Consider the following 22,266-nt stretch of genomic DNA (forward strand, 5'->3'; position numbering starts at 1 on the left):
GTTGTGTAATACTCATACACTGGATTTAAATGACTGCTGCCTCTCCTTCCTTTCTTTTTATATTATTGTGGTCGAGGTAAGGCTGATTCTTCCATCATTTGAACCAACAGGCCAGACTTGGGTTCTCATAAAACAGACCTTCCAGCAGGAGCAACCAAAGTATTACAATGTCACCTGAAATTGGACTGCTGTTGTACCTGACTTGGGAGCATCTTTGAATAAGACAGAAGTGGCTGTCATTTTCAGGGACAGTAGAAAGTATGTTAGCTCTCATCTGCCAAGTAGGCAAACACAATCTTTTTTTATTTTTTTCCCTCCAACGTCCTAGGGAGTTCGGCCTCAGGACCAGCGGCAGCCCCCCACACCCCGGGGCTGCGGTGGGCTGGGCGGTGGATCAGCCTGTAGGGTGAACCGGCAGCTTTCCCAGCAAAGGAGCAATCGAGCTGAGGGTAGCGCCTCCTCCGGAGGAGGGGGCGGGAGCTCGGCTGAGAAAGCTTTCCTAGGGAGTTGCCTTAAAGAAAGAAAGCGGAATTGTCGATCACTCCAGTTGCCAGTTTTATACAGTTTTAAGCAGTCGTCTCCTCTCGTTTCCCCTTTGCAAAACTGCAAATCGCCACCAACCTTGCATCAAAAAGAAGTGGGAAGAAAAAAAAAAAAAAAAGCAAATTTCCTTCTCCCTTCTCACCCTCCCTTTCCTCTCACCCTCCCTTCCTCTCTTGCTCGCTCCTTCTCCCTCCCTCCCTTCTGCGGCTGCCGCTAGTCTCTCGGTCTGGCTCTCTCTCTGACAGGACTTAGCAACTTTTTATTTCTCAGCCCCTTTTCCATTTTTTTTTTCCATCCTTTGCCATGAATTGGATTGACAGAGGCGGGGGAGGCTTTGCTTTCTGCCCCAGGGAATGGCGATTCGCCTCCTGGGGCCGTGCCGGGGAGAATCGGCCGAGGAGAAAGAAAGAGTGATAGAAAAAGAGCTGCAGGAAGGAAGAGAAGGGAGACCTCCATCTGCTGCGGGCCCGGCGCGCTGCAGCGCAGCGCCGAGCTGCGCCTCGGAATGGCCCGGAGCCCGCCCCGCGCCCCATACTCTTCCAGCGTCAGCGTCTCCTGCGCGCGGGATGCATTGGGCAATTTTTGAAATCCTGAAGTAGGAAGAGATCCCGGAGGATATAAATCGGAGGTGGGGGTAGAACAGATAATCTGTAAAAGATATTCAAAGAGAAAAGGGGAATCCTGATCGTTTCTGCCCGTGCTTGCTTTCAACTCGAGCGTGCTAGCTTTTAACTTGAAGAAGTCTCATTGGAGCATCTAGCATTCTCCAGGAGTTATTCAAAAGCTGAAACTTTCCGTGGATTGTGGGCCTGGGGAGAAGGATTCCGAGGGTGGAATTGGGAAGAGTGTGTGTGTGTGTGTGTGCGCGCGCGCGCGCGCGCGTGTCGGGGCGGGGGCGTCGGGGGCCACTGGGAATTCGGTGAAGAGGGCACCCCATACCATGGCAGTGCCCGTCGACGCTGCACGAGTCAGGGACCAGCCCGTCCACAGTGGGGTGAGTCAAGCCCCCACCGCGGGCCGGGACTGCCACCATCGTGCAGAGCTCGCATCGCCGCGGGACTCGGGCTGCCGTGGCTGCTTGGGAGACCTAGTGCTGCAGCCGCTCCGGCGCTCTCGGAAACTTTCCTCCGCGCTGTGCGCGGGCTCCCTGTCCTTTCTGCTGGCGCTGCTGGTGAGGCTGGTCCGCGGGGAGGTCGGCTGTGACCTGGAGCAGTGTAAGGAGGCGGCGGCGGAGGAGGAGGAGGAAGCAGCCCCGGGAGCAGAAGGGGGCGTCTTCCCGGGGCCTCGGGGAGGTGCTCCCGGGGGCGGCGCGCGGCTCAGCCCCTGGCTGCAGCCCTCAGCGCTGCTCTTCAGTCTCCTGTGTGCCTTCTTCTGGATGGGCTTGTACCTCCTGCGCGCCGGGGTGCGCCTGCCTCTGGCTGTAGCGCTGCTGGCCGCCTGCTGTGGGGGGGAAGCGCTCGTCCAGATTGGGCTGGGCGTCGGGGAGGATCACTTACTCTCGCTCCCAGCCGCGGGGGTGGTGCTCAGCTGCTTGGCCGCCGCGACATGGCTGGTGCTGAGGCTGAGGCTGGGCGTCCTCATGATCGCCTTGACTAGCGCGGTCAGGACCGTGTCCCTCATTTCCTTAGAGAGGTTCAAGGTCGCCTGGAGACCTTACCTGGCGTACTTGGCCGGCGTGCTGGGGATCCTCTTGGCCAGGTACGTGGAACAAATCTTGCCGCAGTCCGCGGAGGCGGCTCCAAGGGAGCATTTGGGGTCCCAGCTCATTGCTGGGACCAAGGAAGAGATCCCGGTGTTTAAGAGGAGGAGGCGGTCCAGCTCTGTCGTGTCCGCCGAGATGTCCGGCTGCAGCAGCAAGTCCCATCGGAGGACCTCCCTGCCCTGTATACCGAGGGAACAGGTAAGCACTGGCAACTCCTCTCTCGGCTCCTGGGGAAACTTGAAACACTTGGGAACCGGCGCAGAGTGGAGAGAATCCGAGCGCTGGCAACTAAAGGGAAGATAGCCTAGAAAAGTGGTCTAACTTCAGAATTAATAAGAAACTAGCAGGGTTTTTTTTTTTTTTTTCTCCCCCTCTCTTTCACACAATAGTTTTATAACGGGAACAACTGAAACACGATTGAGTAACAAAACTAGATGGCATGTGTAGGGTCTTCCACAGCTGGGCCAACTTTTTAGATCTGCTACACCTGGTGTATGGCTTGCCTACTCTTTTCAGTACTCTTACGCCTTCCTTCCTTAGCAGAAATTTTAGAATTAAGTTTACTTTTTTAGCAATAAGTGATTTTTTTAACACACAGATTTCACTAGATTTCTACTTTTTAAAAAGTAAAATGTCTTTTTAATGAAATGATATTAAACATTTATGAAAACCAGTAAAAAGATTCCAGAGCAAAGCAAGCTATGCTTGAAGGTGAGGAATTGATACACATTTTCTGGTTTTGCAGTGAGTTTTATTTGGAGAGACTGCAGCTGATGGTACCCAGTTTGTTTTTAAATATAATTTAGGGGCATGCATTATTACATGCTAGTATGTTTTGTATCACAAACTTCAACTTGGGGAATAATATGTCTGAACTTTGGAATTGTTCAAAATTGTCAACTGCGCTTTAGTGTCAACTAAAAACAAAACAGTTCTCTTTAGTATGTGCATACTTAAGTGGATATTTGCAAATTCAAATGGATTTATGTAGATTTTACAGGAAATACTAATTTGGGAGGCCATTTCTAAGATTGCTGGAGGTGTATATCTTCCCACAACGTGGGAGGAGGAGGAACCTGGGATTATAAAGTTGTAAATAAAACTTTAGTCACTTTTGGGGATGAGTCTCCTTATTATCATTAAATGACTTAAAACTATAGAACAGTTGCTCTAAAGGGCATAAAAGAACAAATCCCAATTTTAAATGCATACTGTGTCTAAAAAAGCATAATGAAGTGTATGCCTCCCTAGTTGAAGCAGATTTGTTCACCTCTCTGTCTGAAGTGGATTTGACACTTGATGGGGAGGAGGAGCTGGGTAGACACAGCAAGTGGAAATTTACACTTTTCCCTTTAAATTAATGCCTACCTATGGTACTATTAGGACAACTTTAGGGAGCAAGAGAATATCCTAAGATAAAGTAAGCTTTTTCTTTTCAGGTTATTCTGTGGATAATCATTTGGGTATTTCTAAGAAATAGCAGTCACCATATGGTGTGGGTGGCTAGTTTGTTTCTGAAATGGAGTTGATTACACAGACCTATGGCTGTTTGACATTATTTAACAGAGTAGATGACAGCATCATTGTCTGTTTATTTTAAAACAAATGTAGTTTTTTGCTTTTCGTTTAGATAAAACAAATACTTCCTGTGTTTAAGCTTACTCTAAGAGTGGAGGAGAAAGCAGGCCACTGACTGATACTTAGTTTTGGTAAAAATTTGGAAATTGTTAAAGTAAAGTAAGTTATCTATTTGAGGGTAAACTAACCATTTTGATTTCTTTTCACAGTTAGAGGACAGAATGTCTTTTAAATGAAAACACCACAGCTTTAAGTATGTTCAGAATACACTATTCATTAACTTATAGGGCAATATGATGTGATTATTGCAAAATTCACAACCATAATTTCTAAGGAAAATCTGGGATTTAATCGCAACTTGATTCCAAATTGATATCATTCACCCTGTGGAATTTTTTTTATTTTATATTAACATTTATAAGTTAAGAAATTAAGGGTGGATAGAAGATAAGAAGGTGGTTAGGTAAATTAACCAGCAGCGTTCATTAACTCACAAATTTTTATTGGTTTTCTCTGGTTTAAATTGATAAATGGAGAATTTGAATTATCTGCAAAGTTATCAAAGTAAGCATTGCATATTTAATGTTTTGCTGATTAATGCTGTTGGAAAATGTAATTACAATCTACTTCTGTAATTTTCTTTGGTCACTATTTTTTTTAAAGGCTGTGTTAATGAAGATTATTCTAAAGTGAGAAACTTTATGTCTTACGCTTGATGGAAAAACAAGAATACATTTAGCAGAAATTGAGATACTTGAAGTTTTAATGAGGGCATGGGTGAGTGTGTGCGTGTCACTGAAGGCTGGTTTTTATATATATGACCCATTAAAAGTTGTTGCTGAGCATAGTTGTGGGGAGTGGGTGGAAACTAACACAGTGTACTATCTTATAAGATAGGACAGTATCTCATATACGTTAACCTTACTGTGTGAAAAGTTCAGGAGCTTACATAGTAAATGGCTTATCTGTTTTATCATAAGGAAACAAGCTTCTGATTAAGGGTGCAAAGTGTACCACTGTCATTTGCATACTTTGTGAAGTCAAACATCAAAATAATTATAAAATAAGTATGTAACACTCCCCTGAATATCATCTGTCTTTTTTCTGAAGGAGTGTTTACTTTCAACTCAAGACAATTCTCAGAGGCAACAAGTGAATTTTAAATAGTCATTTAAGAACTTAAAAGCACAGTCTGTCAGAGTCCTCCTGAGAATTTATTTGCACTTTACTCATTGTGAGGCTTACCGGTGAGAGAATTTCATCATTTTCTTCTCTGTATGAATGGCAGTGGCTAGTTACTTATGAACTATCCCTCTTCAGTGACCCTCATTTCCAAAAGTGCAAAGAGAATATATGATAAAATTCTCATAAGAGAAACCAACTGACAGATACATTTTTCTCTCTCCCTCCCTTTTTTCCTTTCAAGAACCGTAAATCTATAGCACTGGTGTCTGTGAATGCAAGTGGGAATATCTTTATTCTCAGGAAAGAACAAAGTTTATACTTCTTCAAAGCTTAAAGAACTATAAAGTTTGTTTGGCTTTTAGTTTAGTCCTGCCAACCCAGCGTCTGCAATACTGAGGCTGATTTTGTAGATGAGTGTGTCAAACTACTTTTTTGGTTGCCCGTGTTAAGAAGGCAAGTGTCTGTTAAGGTGTGTGTATCTTTTCTAAGTGGACTTTCGCATCCCAGAGCAGATATGTCTCTCTCAAAGTACCACTGGGCCCTCGGCCCCAAACATGGCAATATATAGAGGTACCTAGACTTTCTTGGACTGTTAGATATTATGCATGATTAATATGTTATTTTTCAATGTAAAATTTTAATTTTGCAATTTTTTGCTTTTGCAAATTGTATTTGAAGGGGTGTCTCTCCATTCTCTTTATAAATAAAGAACTATAATTGGCTGCTCATTCCTCTCTAATTACTGAGACCACCTTACACATTCACTTTTCAAAGATTTCAAACCAATGCAATTTTATTTTAGTTACCTGTTAAGAAAAATTTTATATTTTTACCTGTGGTTTCAGATAAACACAAAGGCATATGACTGTTACGTTAATGCATCTCTACCACTTAATGATGACATTTTTTGTGATGGATACAACATCATCCATTTTGATCTTAGTTATTAAAAGAAGAGTCAAGTTTTTCATCACTGATGTGAGAAAGACACTTTTAGGAGAGAAAGCAAACAATAGCAAAGCAAAACTAGGAGAAATGGGCATGGTGTTTGATGGTAGGCACTGGATGGGAGGCACTGCTATTCTTTGACAAAAAAACCTGCTTATTCTCAAAATGTAGAATACATTGTTTAAATTCCTAAATGCCTTTCAGTATGAACATATTGCTCAAATTGAGTAAGTTTCAGAAATAATCATGGACTTTTAATTAAATTGTAACTTCTGCATTTCAGTAGTGTTACTCAGTTTATGGTGATTCAGCGAGCAATACTGATTACTTATGACTTGGTGACAGAATTAAAAGCAATACTGATTACTTATGACTTGGTGACAGAATTAAAATTAATTAATGTCAATTTCTGAAAATACTGAAAAGGGAAAACAAGATTTTCTTATCCCTTGGGAAAGGTGAAGGAAAATAATTTTTTTGTGTGTGGGGGACAAAAATTGTGATTTTACTTTGTGAATACAGATATTTAAAGCATACTGAAAAACTTTTTTAAGTGACATAAATAGTCAGTGAATCTATATAAATTTACAGAGGCTGGAAGGAGTGAACACAGTAATTTTACTCTTTCTGCATTGAGTCGAAAGTGTAAAAAGTTAAAACTGTAGAACTGAAAGAAATGCTGTGTATGCTGGGCTGTCATGTTAATTAAATAAACAACCAGAACAGTGACTCTGTGTATGAAATACATTTTGAAAAGCCTTGGGGGAGGGGGTGCAGGCAGGCAAGGGTGAGTGACACTGGCGAGAAAAAACATTCATTCTATCTGCAGTGACATTTGTGTGAATTTGTTGTAGTCTATTAGGAAATTCAGCTCTGAGAAATAATCTCTTCAGAGTGCTAGTTGAATAAAGGCTTTACAAATTCAATTTTACTTCTAAGCAAGTTATCATTCTGTCAAGGTAGGATGTTTATAAACCTCAAAATTAGAAGTATGCCTATATATTTTGAGATTTTTCCATTAATATGGTTTGTGTCGGTCAGCCCAGTAGAGTCAATGTCGACTTCATTGAAAGCGTGTGTTATTTTATCTATCAAAAGAAAGAGTTTGTTTTGGGATTAGGATGGGAGTTGTATTTTTGAGAAAGAGTTATTGTTGTGAGTTGTACTGTCCTGGATGTGTGAAGATAATCAATGCAGCTATTGTATCATGCTTTTGCATTGGGTGATGGCGAAGCGTCTTATGCTCTCGGAAGTGATGCATAACCCTACAGGTTTATGGTGAATTGTTTACTTGGCTGCCGTGTGTCTCCTCTTCATTGGAGTCTTCCTGCTCCATTTCTGTGTGGTGTTTATGTCTTCTAAAAAAACTCCCTCAAATTGAGATTAAAAAACTGTATGCTTATATTCCGCATTCATGTGTTTAATGAACCTCTGTGAAATAATTCTAAAGACCCTCAGAAAGTCCAGTCTCCTATTCTTGTACCTAAAGGTGTGTTCCATTAGTGTTCAAATGAAGATAATTCCTTTATATAGAAACTGGAATCCTTTTGGTAATTACCTATATATACTTTCACGATAGGTAGTATTTTTTATGAAAGGAGTTTTTTTTTTTTTTTTTAGTAAGGCTACTATGGAATTGTTTTAACTTAGAATTGTGAATGTATGTTTGTGCTGTTATTGATATAAAATATACAGATTTCATTACTGAAAAAAAAGTCTAGCAGATGCGCCTGAGTTGTAGTTTAGAGGAAGATGTGTTGTATAACAACTGTAAAAAATATTAGTTGGCCATACCTGTTCATTGTGAATGTACACCAGTGTTTTAAAAGAAGATGCTGCCTGTAGCTAATGTTACCCATTATCCATGAAGGCCTTTGATCAATCAACCTACCAGGTCTCAGATCAACACATTTTATCTGTGCGTTAGTCCTCGTGCTAAAAATGATACAAATAATACACAGAGAGATGTGACACAGCATTTGTCTCTCCAAAGTTTACAGCCTAGTGAGAGTAATGAGACATGAACATAAGAAAAAGGGAAGTCACAGTGAAATCTTAGATAATGGAGAAATGCGTATAATAACTTAGAGCAGGTTTTTAACCTGGCTTCAGGACTCATTCATCTCCGCTCTGAAATTATATGCAAAACTTCATTTATTCATTCTTACGAGCAAAAAGTCTTAGTGTCATAGGTTTTCAGAAGGTCCTCAACACATACATGGTTAAACATCAATGGTTTAGGTTTTAAGCAACTTTACATTTTGAAGACGTGGCGAATATTTTGGAAAATGGAAATTAGTTTGGTGTACCTCTACAGTCTGATCTGAAACAAAGGTAAAATATTGTTAGATTTAGGACATGTTACACTTCAAAATAGTACAGTGATTGTATTAATGTTGAGTTAGTTTATGACTGTAAACAGCTGGTTGCACTGATATTTTAAATGCTTAATTCTGAAAAGGCTGTAATTAGTAGAGTAGAATTATTCTGATTTTAGAGAGAAGGAAACTGAGAGTTAGCTAAATGTGTGAAGATAGCCCGAGGCAAGATGGCTTTTGTCCATTTCCTTTTTGACTTGACTATGCTACTGGGGAAACAGAGCAGAAAAGGAGTCGGCCTGGTGACTTTAAGCCTAGGTATTATTTGTAATTTTTCACATGGAGCCAACTGTAAATTCTCATTCAGTATTAAAAGATTGAGTCATCAGATTGAGTGTAAGATGTGTAAATAGCACAAAACTTGTTCAGCCCTTACAGTGAATTTTCTGGTAATCAGATAATACCAGGGAGCCTCTGGAATGAATTATTCTTGACTTTGTCGAATAAATAAATATCAATTGCACTGAAAAGTCTAACTTTGTGGAGTCTTATCAAACAAAAGTATTTAGCAGTGGCTGAAATATTGAATATTTTTATTTTAGATTTTCAATACGTTGATTTTTGTATGTTCAGGATTTCAAAATTCCAGGCAAAACGTAATCTGCAAATCGGTAAGGCATTTCTTCATGAGCAAAAACAGCTGGTAATTTTTTTCACCTGTTATTTTGCAGCGTTTCCTTAGAATTTCATTAAAATAAAAGTAAATGGGATATAATATCAGAGGAGGTCATGAAGAACATTACCATTTCGAAGATGGAAAGCTGTTTGTGAAGAGTCACAAACTAAGCAATGTCTGTGTTTTTTTATCTGATTAGAACTGTCATTTCTTATTTAGGAATCTGTGAATGATTATTAAAGCTTTCAAGGATAACCAGTCTTGCTAACAATAGTCATAACATTACTTTAAGGGTACTCATGTTCTTTCATCCTGAGAAGATGACTGATTATAAGGGTCACGCGTTCTTTGCTGAGGTGTGTGTATGTACATGTGCATGTGCGTGTACCTGTGTGTGCATGTATGATTTGTGTGTGTGCGTGTGTGATTTTCCCCTGGCAGAAAATTGCTTTGGTTGTATCAATTTAGTGAAGAAACAGTGTCACCCAGTGGCTTTGATGAAAACAGCCCTATAAACATTATAGATAAGCACTGTCCAATAGAGATGCAACACAAGCCATACATTGGATTTGACATTTTCTAGAGGCCGTACACACCCAAGAAACGGGTGAAATGAATTATAATAATATTTAACCACATAGCATGTCAAGATGTAATCAGTATAAAAAAAATGAAATATTTTGCATTCTGTTTCTTTGTGAGTCTAAATATCTTGTGTGTGTTTTACACTTAAAGCACATTTCAGTTTGGCCTAGCCCCATTTCAAGTATTAAATAGACACAGGGGGCTAATGGCTACCATATTGGGCAGTGCAGCTCTATATTTTTAAAGATTTGTAATATTTGAGATACTAATGTCACCTCTTCAGTTATAATGAAAAATCTTTGTAGATTTAATAACAATATACAGTCTTTACAATTATATCTGTAATCTTGATAGCTCAGTTTTGTACCACTCTAATAGTTGCCAAGTCTATCTCCCCTTTTTTCTTCATTTCTCATTATTGCATTTGTTTTAAAATACGATTATTTTCGTTGGGGAGGGAGATTTAGCAGAGTTCCTTAATAAAAGACCTTTATGTTAACCTGATTTATAACACAGTATCAATATTTCCAGTTAATTATGAATTTACCTTTAGGAGTTTGGTATGTCACAAGCATTGCTTATGGATACACTGTAAACACAACACATGTTCATGATGATTAGTCTATAATTGGGTTATCTAATGTCTCTTTAGAAATGAAAGTGCTTATGTTTGTAGTGCAGGTCATTATCTTTGTAATTTAGGAAACTAAAAGTCACAAACCTGTTCATCGCTTTAATGGATGAAAATTGTAACAGTGTCTGTAAAGGGCTGATGACTTTTCACTATTGCTTATCTAAATACCACTTCCATGGAAACACAATGGAAATGGTTCATTTTGTGTATAGAGTGGATTGGAGATTTTGATTGTGTGGAATTTTTAAACTAGGAATTGAGATTAGGTGACTTTTGGAGCCATTTTCTGAGTTCTCTCTGGTTTGCAATTTCAAACTGATTTCAGATGAAAAAGTCTGGAAATGTTTAATATCATGTCCTCTCCATCACCTTTCCTGACCCTATGAATTCATTAACAGTAGCCATAATTCCAAAGCTACATCAAGAATAAAGGGAAAATTATATATGGCATTTTACTTTATATGTAGATATATAGATTAACTTTTTAAAAGACATTTATTTTGTGTATAATGTTTATATCTGTGTGTGATACTCTCAGTGCTTGGGACAAGGTATAGTATTTATTTTTACACTGAAGATTAAGTATAGATAGATTTTTATCATAGACAGATAGATTTTCACTTACTAGGAATTCTAAAAAGATCAAAAGGCAATAGAATCATGGTATACAAAGAAGCACATTTGGATAAAATGAAATTATGTGGACACTGGCTCACTTCTGATAAAGTTGACTTAATTTAGACTTCTTGAAGAAGCTAGCTGAAGAATGAAATGTCATTGTAACACACATCTGTTGCTTGAAAGAGTTTATACTTGAATGTAACTAGTTACTGTTAGCTCTGGTCAATTTTGAAGTTGATTTAAATTAATATAGAGGATGTTCCGGTACTTTTTTTTTTTTTGGTCAGTCTTTTTCTGTTCTCCATGTCTATCTACATACACGTTTTATTTCATTTCATTTCATTTTCTTTTTACCTAATAGATTATTCTCCCTCAGAATGTGTTTCAAATTTTAAGGAATGCCATTCTGTCTCTCCCAGTACCTTGTTAGAATATTGAAATAATTTTATGCAAGAATCTTGTGGTTTTGGTTTAATAGGATTTTAGTAAAAATTTTCCATCTTGTGAAGTAAGTTTAAATAACTGAATATTTATGCTATGTCTGTGGCGAGTGTTTCCTCCAGGTATAAACCACTTAAAGAGACCTAATGGAAGTTTGAAGTCATAGAGATATTATTCAGTGGGGAATGTTTAATTTTGTGGCAACTGCTATACTGCTATGTGGAATCAGCATCCTTAGCCCATTTTTAAGCTGGCATGAACACAAATAAATGAAATAGTTTTTATTTTTTATGGTATTTTAGAGATCCACTTCAGAAATGCTCTTTAGCAAGCAGTGTTTGTCCTCGTGGTATGAAACATCCCCTTGTTTGGGAGTTATTATTTCGGGGTCCAGCCTCAGCAGCAGTCCCTCAGGAAGTCTGGAAGGGAGAGAGCCTGCTGAACTGCCTATGCCGTATTGAGAATTTGCTTTCTAATCTCAGGAACTAAGGAAGTCAGATTTAGATTAAGACAATTTTTATTATAAAAGGAATCAAATTTTTGTAGCTTCCTTTTCTCAACCATCAGCATTTCATTTAGAAAATTCTGGCCCAGTGTCTTGCTTATTGTAAGTGCTGGCTGGATGGTAGGAAAAATGGATGAAAAAGAAATAAGAGACTTTTAACTTGAAATATTTATCTCCCCATTCTCCTGAGATTGAGGTGGTGACTTAATTGATTTAAGGAAATTTCTGTGGAAAGAAGAGAAGAAATAGACTGTCAACAAACCTATACATTTTCATTTTTAATGTGATGTTTACATTTTGGTTACTTAAAAAAATACTTTCTTGCATATGTTACATAAGGAGCTGTGCCCTTACTGGTAGGAAGTCCCATGTTCAGCATGAGTCCTAGATAATTATTTTTAGTTCACTCTCAACTGAAAATAACCAAAGCTACCACCAAGATCATTGTAGTATAAAACTTTGAAAGATTTCTGAAATTAGGGTTCATCTTTTAGAAAAATAAAATATCAAGTGTATTTCACATTCAACAAATACACTGAGAGAGAACAAACTCTGTCTTTATTTTCTTCCCTTCCATCCCGCAGGGCTCTGACAGGTGCTCTTCTGCTATCACCTTTTTTACACTCTAGTAGTCTGCATTCTTGTTAGAGGTCCTTACTGAATAGCTGTGTTTTGTGAAAAGTCTCATGTAAAGCAAATGCCATCTCTGTAGCTTTTAACTATGATCAATTACAAAACAAAGTTTGAGATGGTTGCTTCCAGAGATGACATTGTGAAATTGACTTTTTAAAAATGTTGTCCAACCGCAGTGCTAGTTACATCATGTGGAATGATCTAGAAATTTGGTAGCCTAATTTCAGAGTCAAGTTGAACTGAAAAATCAGAAGCTTATAGGGTTCTATGGAATAATAAATTTAGCTTTTCAGTCATTTTTCTTTGGTCCACCTAGTTTTTAATAGAACTTGACTTGTGAAAATCGAACAATTTAAGTCAGATAAGAATGTTTGTTGCTGTAGTTTTAATACTTAGAGAAGGTACAGTATTGTCATATCCTGTCACTGAAATCAGAGACATATCTTTTGAGTATGTTAGGCAGATGATCATGACATGAGATGAACTAGGAATACAATGTTTAGGAAAAAAGTGATTTCCAACCTTATGGTGTCAAGTTTCTTTTTATCTGTAGATGTCAAGTGTTCTCACAGGCAGACTTTTTAGAGTTTGCTATCACTGACAGCTTCCAGAGTTTGAGAGTGTTTTGAATATACTATTTTAAAAAATCTCAATATGGTTTTTATTTGAAAAAATATATTACTAACTGAGACATTCATTATAAATTAAACTCAAATAAAATATAATGAAGCTATTTGTGAGTTTAAATTTTGTAAAACATTTTAGAAGCAAAATCATTTGTTTGCATTTTGAGACAAGGAGCTGTGTGTATCATCTTGAATCGTGTCTGTTTTTATTCCTAGGGATTGTTTTTCCTATAATTGGAGTTGTTTTTTGCTAGATAAGTAGGATCTAAATTACAGCATAGTTATTAAGGCAATAGCCTCATTTTGTCCACTTCTCGTCATTCCTTTTTACTTAAATAACAATTAGATTTACTCATCTTAACCCCTTTACAGAACTACAGCTAGAACTTTTAAGTGTTTTTGATCAAACTTCCTTAAGCAATTAACTAGTCCTAATAAAAAATGTGAGAATTAGATTGGGAATGTTGGATACATATATAACTAAACACCGATTAAGTAAGCTATCTAAAAAATAAAGTGACATTCAGATGTGAAAACCATCATAAAAATGAGTGCCAAAAACTAATGGTAGTATTTTTGTTTGTGCAGAAAGAAGACTAGATCAAAATCAAATCAATAATTCCTCAGCTTTCAAAAAATATTTTATGATATTTTGAGGACATAATATTAGTTCACGTAAAAACTAGAACCCTATATGGTTTGAAAAGAGGAGAAGACACTGAGAAAGACACTCTTGGAAGCTGGGGGAGAAATCCAGTCATGCATTGCCTCAAGATCTGTCTTTAGACCAAAACCACTCAGGGGATGATGGTCTGTGTAAGAGATCCTAATGCTATTCACGAACTCTCCTGACACTCATTAGTTTCCAAGACATTGATTCTTATTCTTTAACTTTTTAGCACATTTATCATTTTTACTTATACATGTATGCTAATAGCAATCTTATGTGAACTTTTACCTCTTATATGACCAGAATTAATTAAAAATGTCAGCAAGTTTTTTATTTAAAAATCTCAGAACTTTCTCCATTTTACACTGAATATTTGCTACATTGTAAGCATTTCAGTATGACTAGATTCTTCTTTTGTTCTAACTTCTCCCCTGTTGATAATTATTCTTATATAACTATAATGCCATGTTAATCAAACTATTGTTTATGAATTATAACAGTAAATGCCTCTGGTTAATAGATTAATCAACCTGCCTTAGATGCTTTGGAAGTCTGTGAGGACATTGCTTAATTTCACCTACATGTAATTACATATCATTTGACACCCTCTAAATTGAGCTGTTTATTGTAGTTCTCAAAATTTACTGTGAATAAAAATTATTTGGGAAAACTTTTGAAATTCAGACCTTTCAATACTGGATTATAGATCCTGTAGCCCTCCAGATACTCTGATTCAGTTCAGTGTAGAGTGGGGTCCAGAAATCTGCAGTTTTAAGGAATACCCCAGTTGCTTCTGTTGAGAATCACAGGACTAGAAATTTCTGTCTACTGAAACTGTACAGGAAGTTCTGGCTTTGGCAGTCCAATTCAACAAATAGTTTAAAAGTGCTTGGCTCAGACAAGAAGGGTCAGTATCATGGGGAAAAACTATACACAAACACTATAGTTTATGAACTTATCACGTTCATGAATGTTTCACTTTGATTTCATTTCTTTGAAGTTCAAAAAACTTAATGATACCTCAAAGAAGTTTTTTTGATCACCCTGGATATCAATTTCCTCATCTGTAAAATAGGAATAGGAATGTCAGCTTCACTGCGTATTTCATATGGCTGTTATAAAGGCTAAAACCAAATAAATAGCTACACAAATGTTAAATAGAAAGAATGTACACACTCTCTGGACTGACACAGACCAAAGCTTGTATTATATACCAGTTTCTTAAACTTTCAAAACTTTAGTACCCTGTCTATACCATAAGAATAATGTAACTGATTTCTTAAGGTTGCGAAGGTCAAATTAATGAAATAATAGAGGTTCTTTTAAAACATTGTGCACAGCTGAACGTGAATAATACATATTCTTGCCCATTAGGGCCAGGTCATTGAAGGTTATAGGCTAAATTTCAGAAAGCACTATGTAAAACAATGCAAACAAATTTGCATTTGATTACAAAAACTCACAAGTCTTAACAAAATATGCAAATTTAATGGAAGTTAATTAAAACGGTATTAGGGAGTTACATTGTAAGCAAAACCACTGCCAAGTGAGGTGTCCTAGGAACCAGATAATGTAACAATAGGAGACAGATCTGACAGGGACTTCAGATGCTTCAGGTGCTTCATTGAAAACGGCTTAAGAGAGATACTTAAGAAAAGTAATGGAGTGTGTCGTGTGTCCTGTAACCCCAAGTACAGAAACTTGATTTGTGCTTTAAATTTGCTCTGTACTCTATCTGCCATTATAACCTATATTTTGTCTTGAAAAACAAAATGATTTTCCAAAAATTGTAGTTTCATTTTTCATGGTAAAATTTCAGTCATGCCCATCCTTTTTCTCATTATATACCAGTGGTGCCATTATTCTGAAATGACAGGGACTTGCTGCTTATTAACTGTATAATACAGCTAAGCCCTGGCTCAGCTGTAGCCCTCAGTGGAAGGTAGTGAGTGTTTATTTTATCACATAAAAATATTTCTCAGGATGCTCTCTCTTTTACCAGCTTCCACAGGGCTTTACTCTAGGCCTTAACCCTCAGACCACTCTTCTTCCAGATTTTTCCACTTATTGAATGATCTTTCAGTCTAGTCTGAGGTAGTTATTTTGGTTTGGCCCTAGGAGCAGCAGGAGTCTTGTGGAGTCTCAGGCTACTCCTATTGGTTTCAGTTTATAAATTCTGCCTAGAGTGGTCATCTCTTTCCTAACTTGGTTACAGACAGTCCATGGATTTCCACTTTTGTGATAGAAGATGGAAAAAGGTGAGGAGGAGAGGACAGCAGATCACATAGGCCATGGGGGGTCATTGCAAGACTTTTTCTGAGGCAGATGGGATACCATCAAATGATTTTGAGTAAAGAAAGGATGTTACCAGCCTTATGTTGAATAGGATGTCTCATATTCTCTGTGTAGAGTGAGAACAGGTGTTATGATGTAAGAAGGTAACCAATTAAGATTGTTATAATAATCCAGAGATGATTGGGAGTTGGACCAAAATGATAATGTCAGGGGCAGATTTTAAATATATGTTGAAATCAGTACTGCCAAGTTGGGTGTTGAACTGATACTTCCTTTGAGGATAGACAGAGAGTTCCTTTAATGTTTTCTCTTATTTTAGGGACCAAATAATAAAGGAATATTTATCTTTATTTCTTGCTTTAAAAAGATCTAATTGGGTTGACATTTTTTTTTCTTCTAATTTTATCTTCTGCCTACACCTTCCAGAAGATGTGCAAACTGGAGACCTGACATTCGGGAAGGTCATAAAATCTGCTTACATGGAAATAAATTCTAATCAAGCATCTCAAACTTTTCACAAGTTTTTCAGTTTGTTAGGATGCTATAACGTTTTGTGTAATAAAAGTTGGTTTTGAAATTTTATTTTGATATAAATGTCTTTATATTTTAAAATCCATTTTAACAAGATGAAATTTTAATAAATTTGTGTCATTCACATGCTCTTCCTTTTAAAGAGATGTATTTGCAGCTGATAGTCCTCATATCTTTTTTAAAAAATTTAATTTAATTTAATTTTAAAATTCCAGAATACACGTGCAGGATGTGCAGGTTTGCTACATAGGTAAACATATACCATGGTGCTTTCCTGCATCTATCAACCTGTCACCTAAGCATTAGGTCCAGCATGCATTAGCTATTTATCCTGCTTTTTTTCACCCTGTCACCCCACCTGACAGACTCCACTGTGTTGTTCCCCTCCCCATGTCCATGTGTTATCATTGTTCAGCTCCCACTTATAAGTGACAACATGTGGTGTTTGGTTTTCTGTTTCTGCATTAGTTTGCTAAGAATAATGGCTTCCAGCTCCATCTGTGTCCCTGCAAAGGAGATGACCTCATTCCTCTGTATGGCTGCATAGTATTCCATGGTGTATATGTACCAAATTTTCTTCATCTAATCTATCGTTGATGGGCATTTGAGTTGATTCCATGTCTTTGCTATTGTGAACAGTACTGCAATAAACATATGCATGCACATATCTTTATAATAGAATGACTCATATTCCTTTGGGTATATTCCCAGTAATGGGATTGCTGAGTAAAATGCTATTTCTGGTTCTAGGTCTTTGAGGAATCATCACACTGTCTTCCACAATGGTTGAGCTAATTTACATTCCCACCACCAGTGTAAAGGCATTGTTATTTCTCCACAGCCTCACCAGCACCTGTTGTTTCTTGACTTTTTAATAATAATTGCCATTTTGACTGGCATGTGATGGTATTTCAATGTGGTTTTGATTTGCATTTCTCTAATGATCAGTGATGTTCAGCTTTTTTTTCATATGTTCATTGGCCACATAAATGTCTTCTTTTGAGAAGTGTCTGTTTATGGCCTTTGTCCATTTTTTAATGGGGTTGGGGTTGTTTTTTTGTTTTTTCTTTCTTTTTTTCTGGTAGAGTTGGTGTTTCACCATGTTGGCCAGACTGGTCTCCGTCTCCTGACCTCAAGTGATCCACCTGCCTCGGCCTCCCAAAGTGTGGGATTATAAGTGAGAGCCACTGCGCCTGGCCTTTTTCTTGTAAATTTAAGTTCCTTGTAGATTCTGATTAGACCTTTGTCAGATGAATAGATTGCAAAATTTTTCTCCCATTCTGTAGGTTGTTTGTTCACTTTAATGATAGTTTGTTTTGCTCTGCAGAAGCTCTTTAATTAGATCCATTTCTCAATTTTTGCTTTTGTTGCAATTGCTTTTGATGTTTTTGTCATGAAATCTTTGCCCATGCCTATGTCCTGAATGATATTGTCTAGATTTTCTTCTAGGGTTTTTATAGTTTTTGGCTTTGAATTTAAGTCTTTAATACATCTTGAGTTAATTTTTATATAAGGTATAAGGAAGGGGTCCACTTTCAATTTTCTGCGTATGGCTAGCCAGTTCTTCCAGCACCATGTATTAAATACGGAATCCTTTGCCCATTGTTTGTTTTTGTCAGGTTTGTTAAAGATCAGATGGTTGTAGATGCGCAGTCATATTTCTGAGGTCTGTATTCTGTTGAATTGGTCTATGTGTCTGTTTTTGTACCAGTACCACGCTGATTTGGTTACTGTGGCCTTGTAGCATAGTTTGAAGTCAGGTAGCGTAATGCCTGTAGCTTTGTTCTTTTTGCTTAGGATTGTCTTGGCTGTGTGGGCTCCTTTTTTGGTTTCATATGAATTTTAAAGTAGCTTTTTCTAATTCTGTGAAGATTGTCAATGATAGTTTAATTGGAATAGCTTTAAATTTATACATTACTTTCGGCAGTATGGCCAGTTTCACAATATTGATTCTCCCTATCTATGAGCATAGAATGTTTTTCCATTTGTTTGTATCCCCTCTGATTCTTTGAATGCTGTAAACATCTTAAGCTCTACTATAGCGAAAACATGAGACTTTCAAAGAAAATTCAAGGTTTTCTCTATTAGTCTTTGAATAGTCTGACAAATCCCATTTCCATCAAAGACATATTGCCAATGCATCCCAGGTCTTTTTATAGAGGAAATACTTCTATTTTGTTTTCCTATTAACTCAGACCATCTGTTGACCTACAGAGCACTTCAATGATAGGTGCTTTATAAATATTTAAATTATGATAGCTGATTGCTCTGTAAGTTTAGAGTTTGCTGATTCTATATTGTGGTTAATTTCTGATTATGAAGCATTTTTACATACTGCTTAGGAACAACAAAAGATAAGATATTTTAAAATATGTGAAATGAAGAGTTTTTAAATCACATGGGAAAATACTTTTGATGACTGGAAAGTGAAATCATGAAACAAAATTGAGGATAGGTCAAATTCATAGCAGAAAGGAAACTTGTCAAGATGTTCATTCTTGTTTATGTGGGAGAATAATGGGTTATTTTTACGTACTTTTATATCCTTTTTCTGTATTTTGTAAGTTTTCAAACCTTCACACGTATTTTACAATCAGAAAAACAAAGCTTTATAAAGAAATGTAGTCCTTTGACATTGTTCCTTTGGATATGTTCACAGAATATTTACTAGGGCCATTGCCTTAGTGGTTGTTTGGGTTGGAGACATGGAAATTGCACCTCCAGGTGCTTTTAGGAATGGTAATGCATGATGTTCAATACTGTGTAGAACACCCTTGGAAGTAAAATCCTTTGCATTCCTAATTTTTGACCCAGACGGCTGGACAGGCTTAAAATTTCTTATAAGATCGGAGATCCTACTGGTACCTGATCCTCCAAGGTAGATCCCTGAAATTTTAGATCAGCCTGCAGACAATTTTTGTAACTTTACCTGAAGGCAGAGTTTTATGAAAATATATACATCCACGTATATGTACATATATACCGAAATGTGTTTGAGTTTTTACAAAGGCTTTTTGGTGTCTTTTTGTTTTAGGGGTGGCAACAAAACTCTGCCACCACAACTGATACATTGAGATGAACATGAAAACAAATGTTATTCTGCTACGGAGAGAAAATTCCTTACAAAACATGTAGAAGAGAGTATTGTACTACCTCACTGATTACCAGGCCAATAAGGTTACAAATAAACATCAGGTTCATAATGATTATTGTTTAAAGTAATGAGCATGTTTTCTAAAAATGAGTTATTTCTGTATTTTGTTGTTTTCATGTATTTGAGTTACATACACTGTATATAGTATTGATTAACTTCAGTTTTGCTTCTTAGGATTTTGCTGAGTATTCCCTGCATATCCTGCATAAGACTAAGGAACTTTATACATTTCCATTTGCTATTGCTTGTTTGAATAAATGAATACAGAAAGAAAGCAATGTGTACATAATATTTTTTAAAATGCTGCCACATCTAGGATTATTAAAATGCTTTTTCATTTGGAGAGCTGTACAATTTTGCAGAAATAAATTTGAGAATATTGAAACAGTTTCTATAACTACTTAGAAAAATAGTGTGCTCTCACTTAACCAAGAAAAAAAATCTTTCTAGAAGAAAATATGATAGAATCAGAGAATATAAACAGAAAAATTACTTTTACTCAATCAATCATTCCACCCAGTTTTTACTGTTCTGTCGAAGAAGAGTTAGCAGGATAGTACTAGCTGATCATACTTGTGATGGTTGAGTTAAGGTGACAGAGGTTGGTAGCCATTTCCTTTCTCTCTCTCTTTATGTGTGTGTGAGGAGGAAAGGGGGCAATCAGGACTGAAGTTAGCGTTTGGGTGGAATCCAGATCTCAGTCTTGCAGGTCAGAGATGCAATTTTTCCATAAAACTAGAGGTTATCCACTGTGGAGGCACACTAATAATAAAACTATATCTCATCAATCAGAATGTCAGGTTATTAATGGACACAGGAATTGAACTGTAAGGAAGACCAGAGTGCCAGTACTTACTAGTCAGTGCTTCTTGTTTTTAGTGGGAAAGTCACCTTTAGCATGGCTGGCTCCTAGACTGCAGCTGGGGATCTCTGGCTTGTGGGAATTCTCCTTGGAAAACTTACACTGTTTGCGTTTTTTATTCCAGAACGTTTGAAGTGTGCCCACAACATCCCAGAAAGTGTGGGGATTGCTGGGGGGAAGATTCAGAAATGAACTACCCTTGTACCCTCCCTGAGTAAAGATACTACAGTAACCAATGATTGTAGTGCCAAGGGATAAATGCTTTGAAAAACAGAAAGTCATGAGAACTTTGCCCTCCAGAAAGGCCATGGCTAAATTTAATGCTCAAATACCATCACCCTCTTAACATGGATTTCTGGTAAAGTTCTGTCTTCCTGTCTTTTGTGATTTTTCCTTTTGATTTATGTTTAACTTTCTCATGTGTTTATGTTAGTAGTAAGCCAACTGTAATCAATTTTAGTACAATATAAAGAATGTATCTAAAATAGAAAAAAAAAAACCTAGGGTATTTGTAAAAGAATATTTCTATATATTTCCTCTGTGGGCATAAGGCCCAGAGGATATGAGGTAGGGAAGGATTAAGATGTGTTGTAGAGCTGGACACCAGGTGTAGAGTGCGTACTGGGTTGTGGAAAAGACATGTGGAACCGATCGTCCTGCTTTTGTACTGAGGAGTAGAGGTGGGATGGTGGGAAATGTTAAGAGGTACAATAAGGGGAATGTGGAGCCGGTGTCCAGGGCAGGCGGGATGAAAACTTGAGTGTTTTAAGATTAGGTTGAGGAATTTGATATTTTATGTGTACCAAGCATTATATTTTTTAACCTAAGAGTGATGTGAACAGTTTAAACATAATTATACTAGCAGTGGATTAGGTGGGGACCCAAATGGACACAAGGAGGCATTTAAGAGGTATTGTGAAAGTCCTGGGTAGAGACATTGAAAATTCATTAAGATACTAGTGGTGGGCAGGAAAGATGATTTAAGAAAAAAAAAAAAAAACACAAAACTGCAGTTGGGAGGATTAGCCTGTGATTGATAGTGGAAGGTGTTAACAAAGGGCATTAACACCTCTTAAAATTGTGAACCTGACAAACTAGAAAGATAGTGGTGCTGGTCACTGAGGAAGAAAAGCATCAGATCAGTTTTTGTTTATTTTAGTTTCGGGATGAAGGAGGGAAGATGATGTGTTTGGTTTGGACATATTCAGTGTATGTTACTTTTCTACCTCATGTGACCTTGTCTGCTTGAAGCTGCTCAATTTTCTTAGTTCACACAAAATATTTTAATACCACAGCCACGTTAGTTCACCATATTTTCCTGATTAGTATGTACATGCTTTTTAGAACTGAAGCTTCTTGTGCCCAGCCTATCACTACAAACACAGAAAGGTTGTAGGCTTTGGCTATTTTAATTTGTGCAAAGACTATCACCCTATTTAAGATTAGATGTTAAGCACGGTCCTAAATCTTACAGGGCAGATGATTTTTTACTTTTGGTGCTGAATCCTACCGATGAAAGATATTCCTGAGTCAGTACAGACTTCAACTTCTGTGTAACCCTCTAACGATCCCCAGGGCAATATACTGTTGTAACCTTTGATCACACTTAAAAAGTACATGGGCAAGGTTCTTATCCTTGAGCAGATGAGTGCTTTTCATATGACTAGTTAAAAGCTTACTTTATCAGTAGAGACAATCTAGGCTGTGGAGAGAAGTTAACCTTGTAAAATTATCAGGTTGAGTTCCGCTTTGATGTTTT

At 37.3% G+C, this 22,266-nt stretch overlaps 1 protein-coding gene across 1 annotated transcript in view; it reads left to right on the top strand.

Moving 5' to 3' along the window:
- The first annotated feature begins 1,113 nt into the window (after positions 1-1,113).
- PDE3A (phosphodiesterase 3A, cGMP-inhibited) overlaps positions 1,114-22,266 on the top strand; it is a 311,702-nt gene continuing 290,549 nt past the window's right edge. Inside the window, exon 1 of the mRNA XM_011954905.1 lies at positions 1,114-2,443. Coding sequence (XP_011810295.1) covers positions 1,484-2,443 — 960 coding nt within the window. The 5' untranslated portion in view covers positions 1,114-1,483. The remainder of the gene's footprint in view (positions 2,444-22,266) is intronic.

This window comes from Colobus angolensis, unplaced genomic scaffold (genome assembly GCF_000951035.1).
Source record: "Colobus angolensis palliatus isolate OR3802 unplaced genomic scaffold, Cang.pa_1.0 Scaffold11, whole genome shotgun sequence".
Lineage (NCBI taxonomy): Eukaryota > Metazoa > Chordata > Mammalia > Primates > Cercopithecidae > Colobus > Colobus angolensis.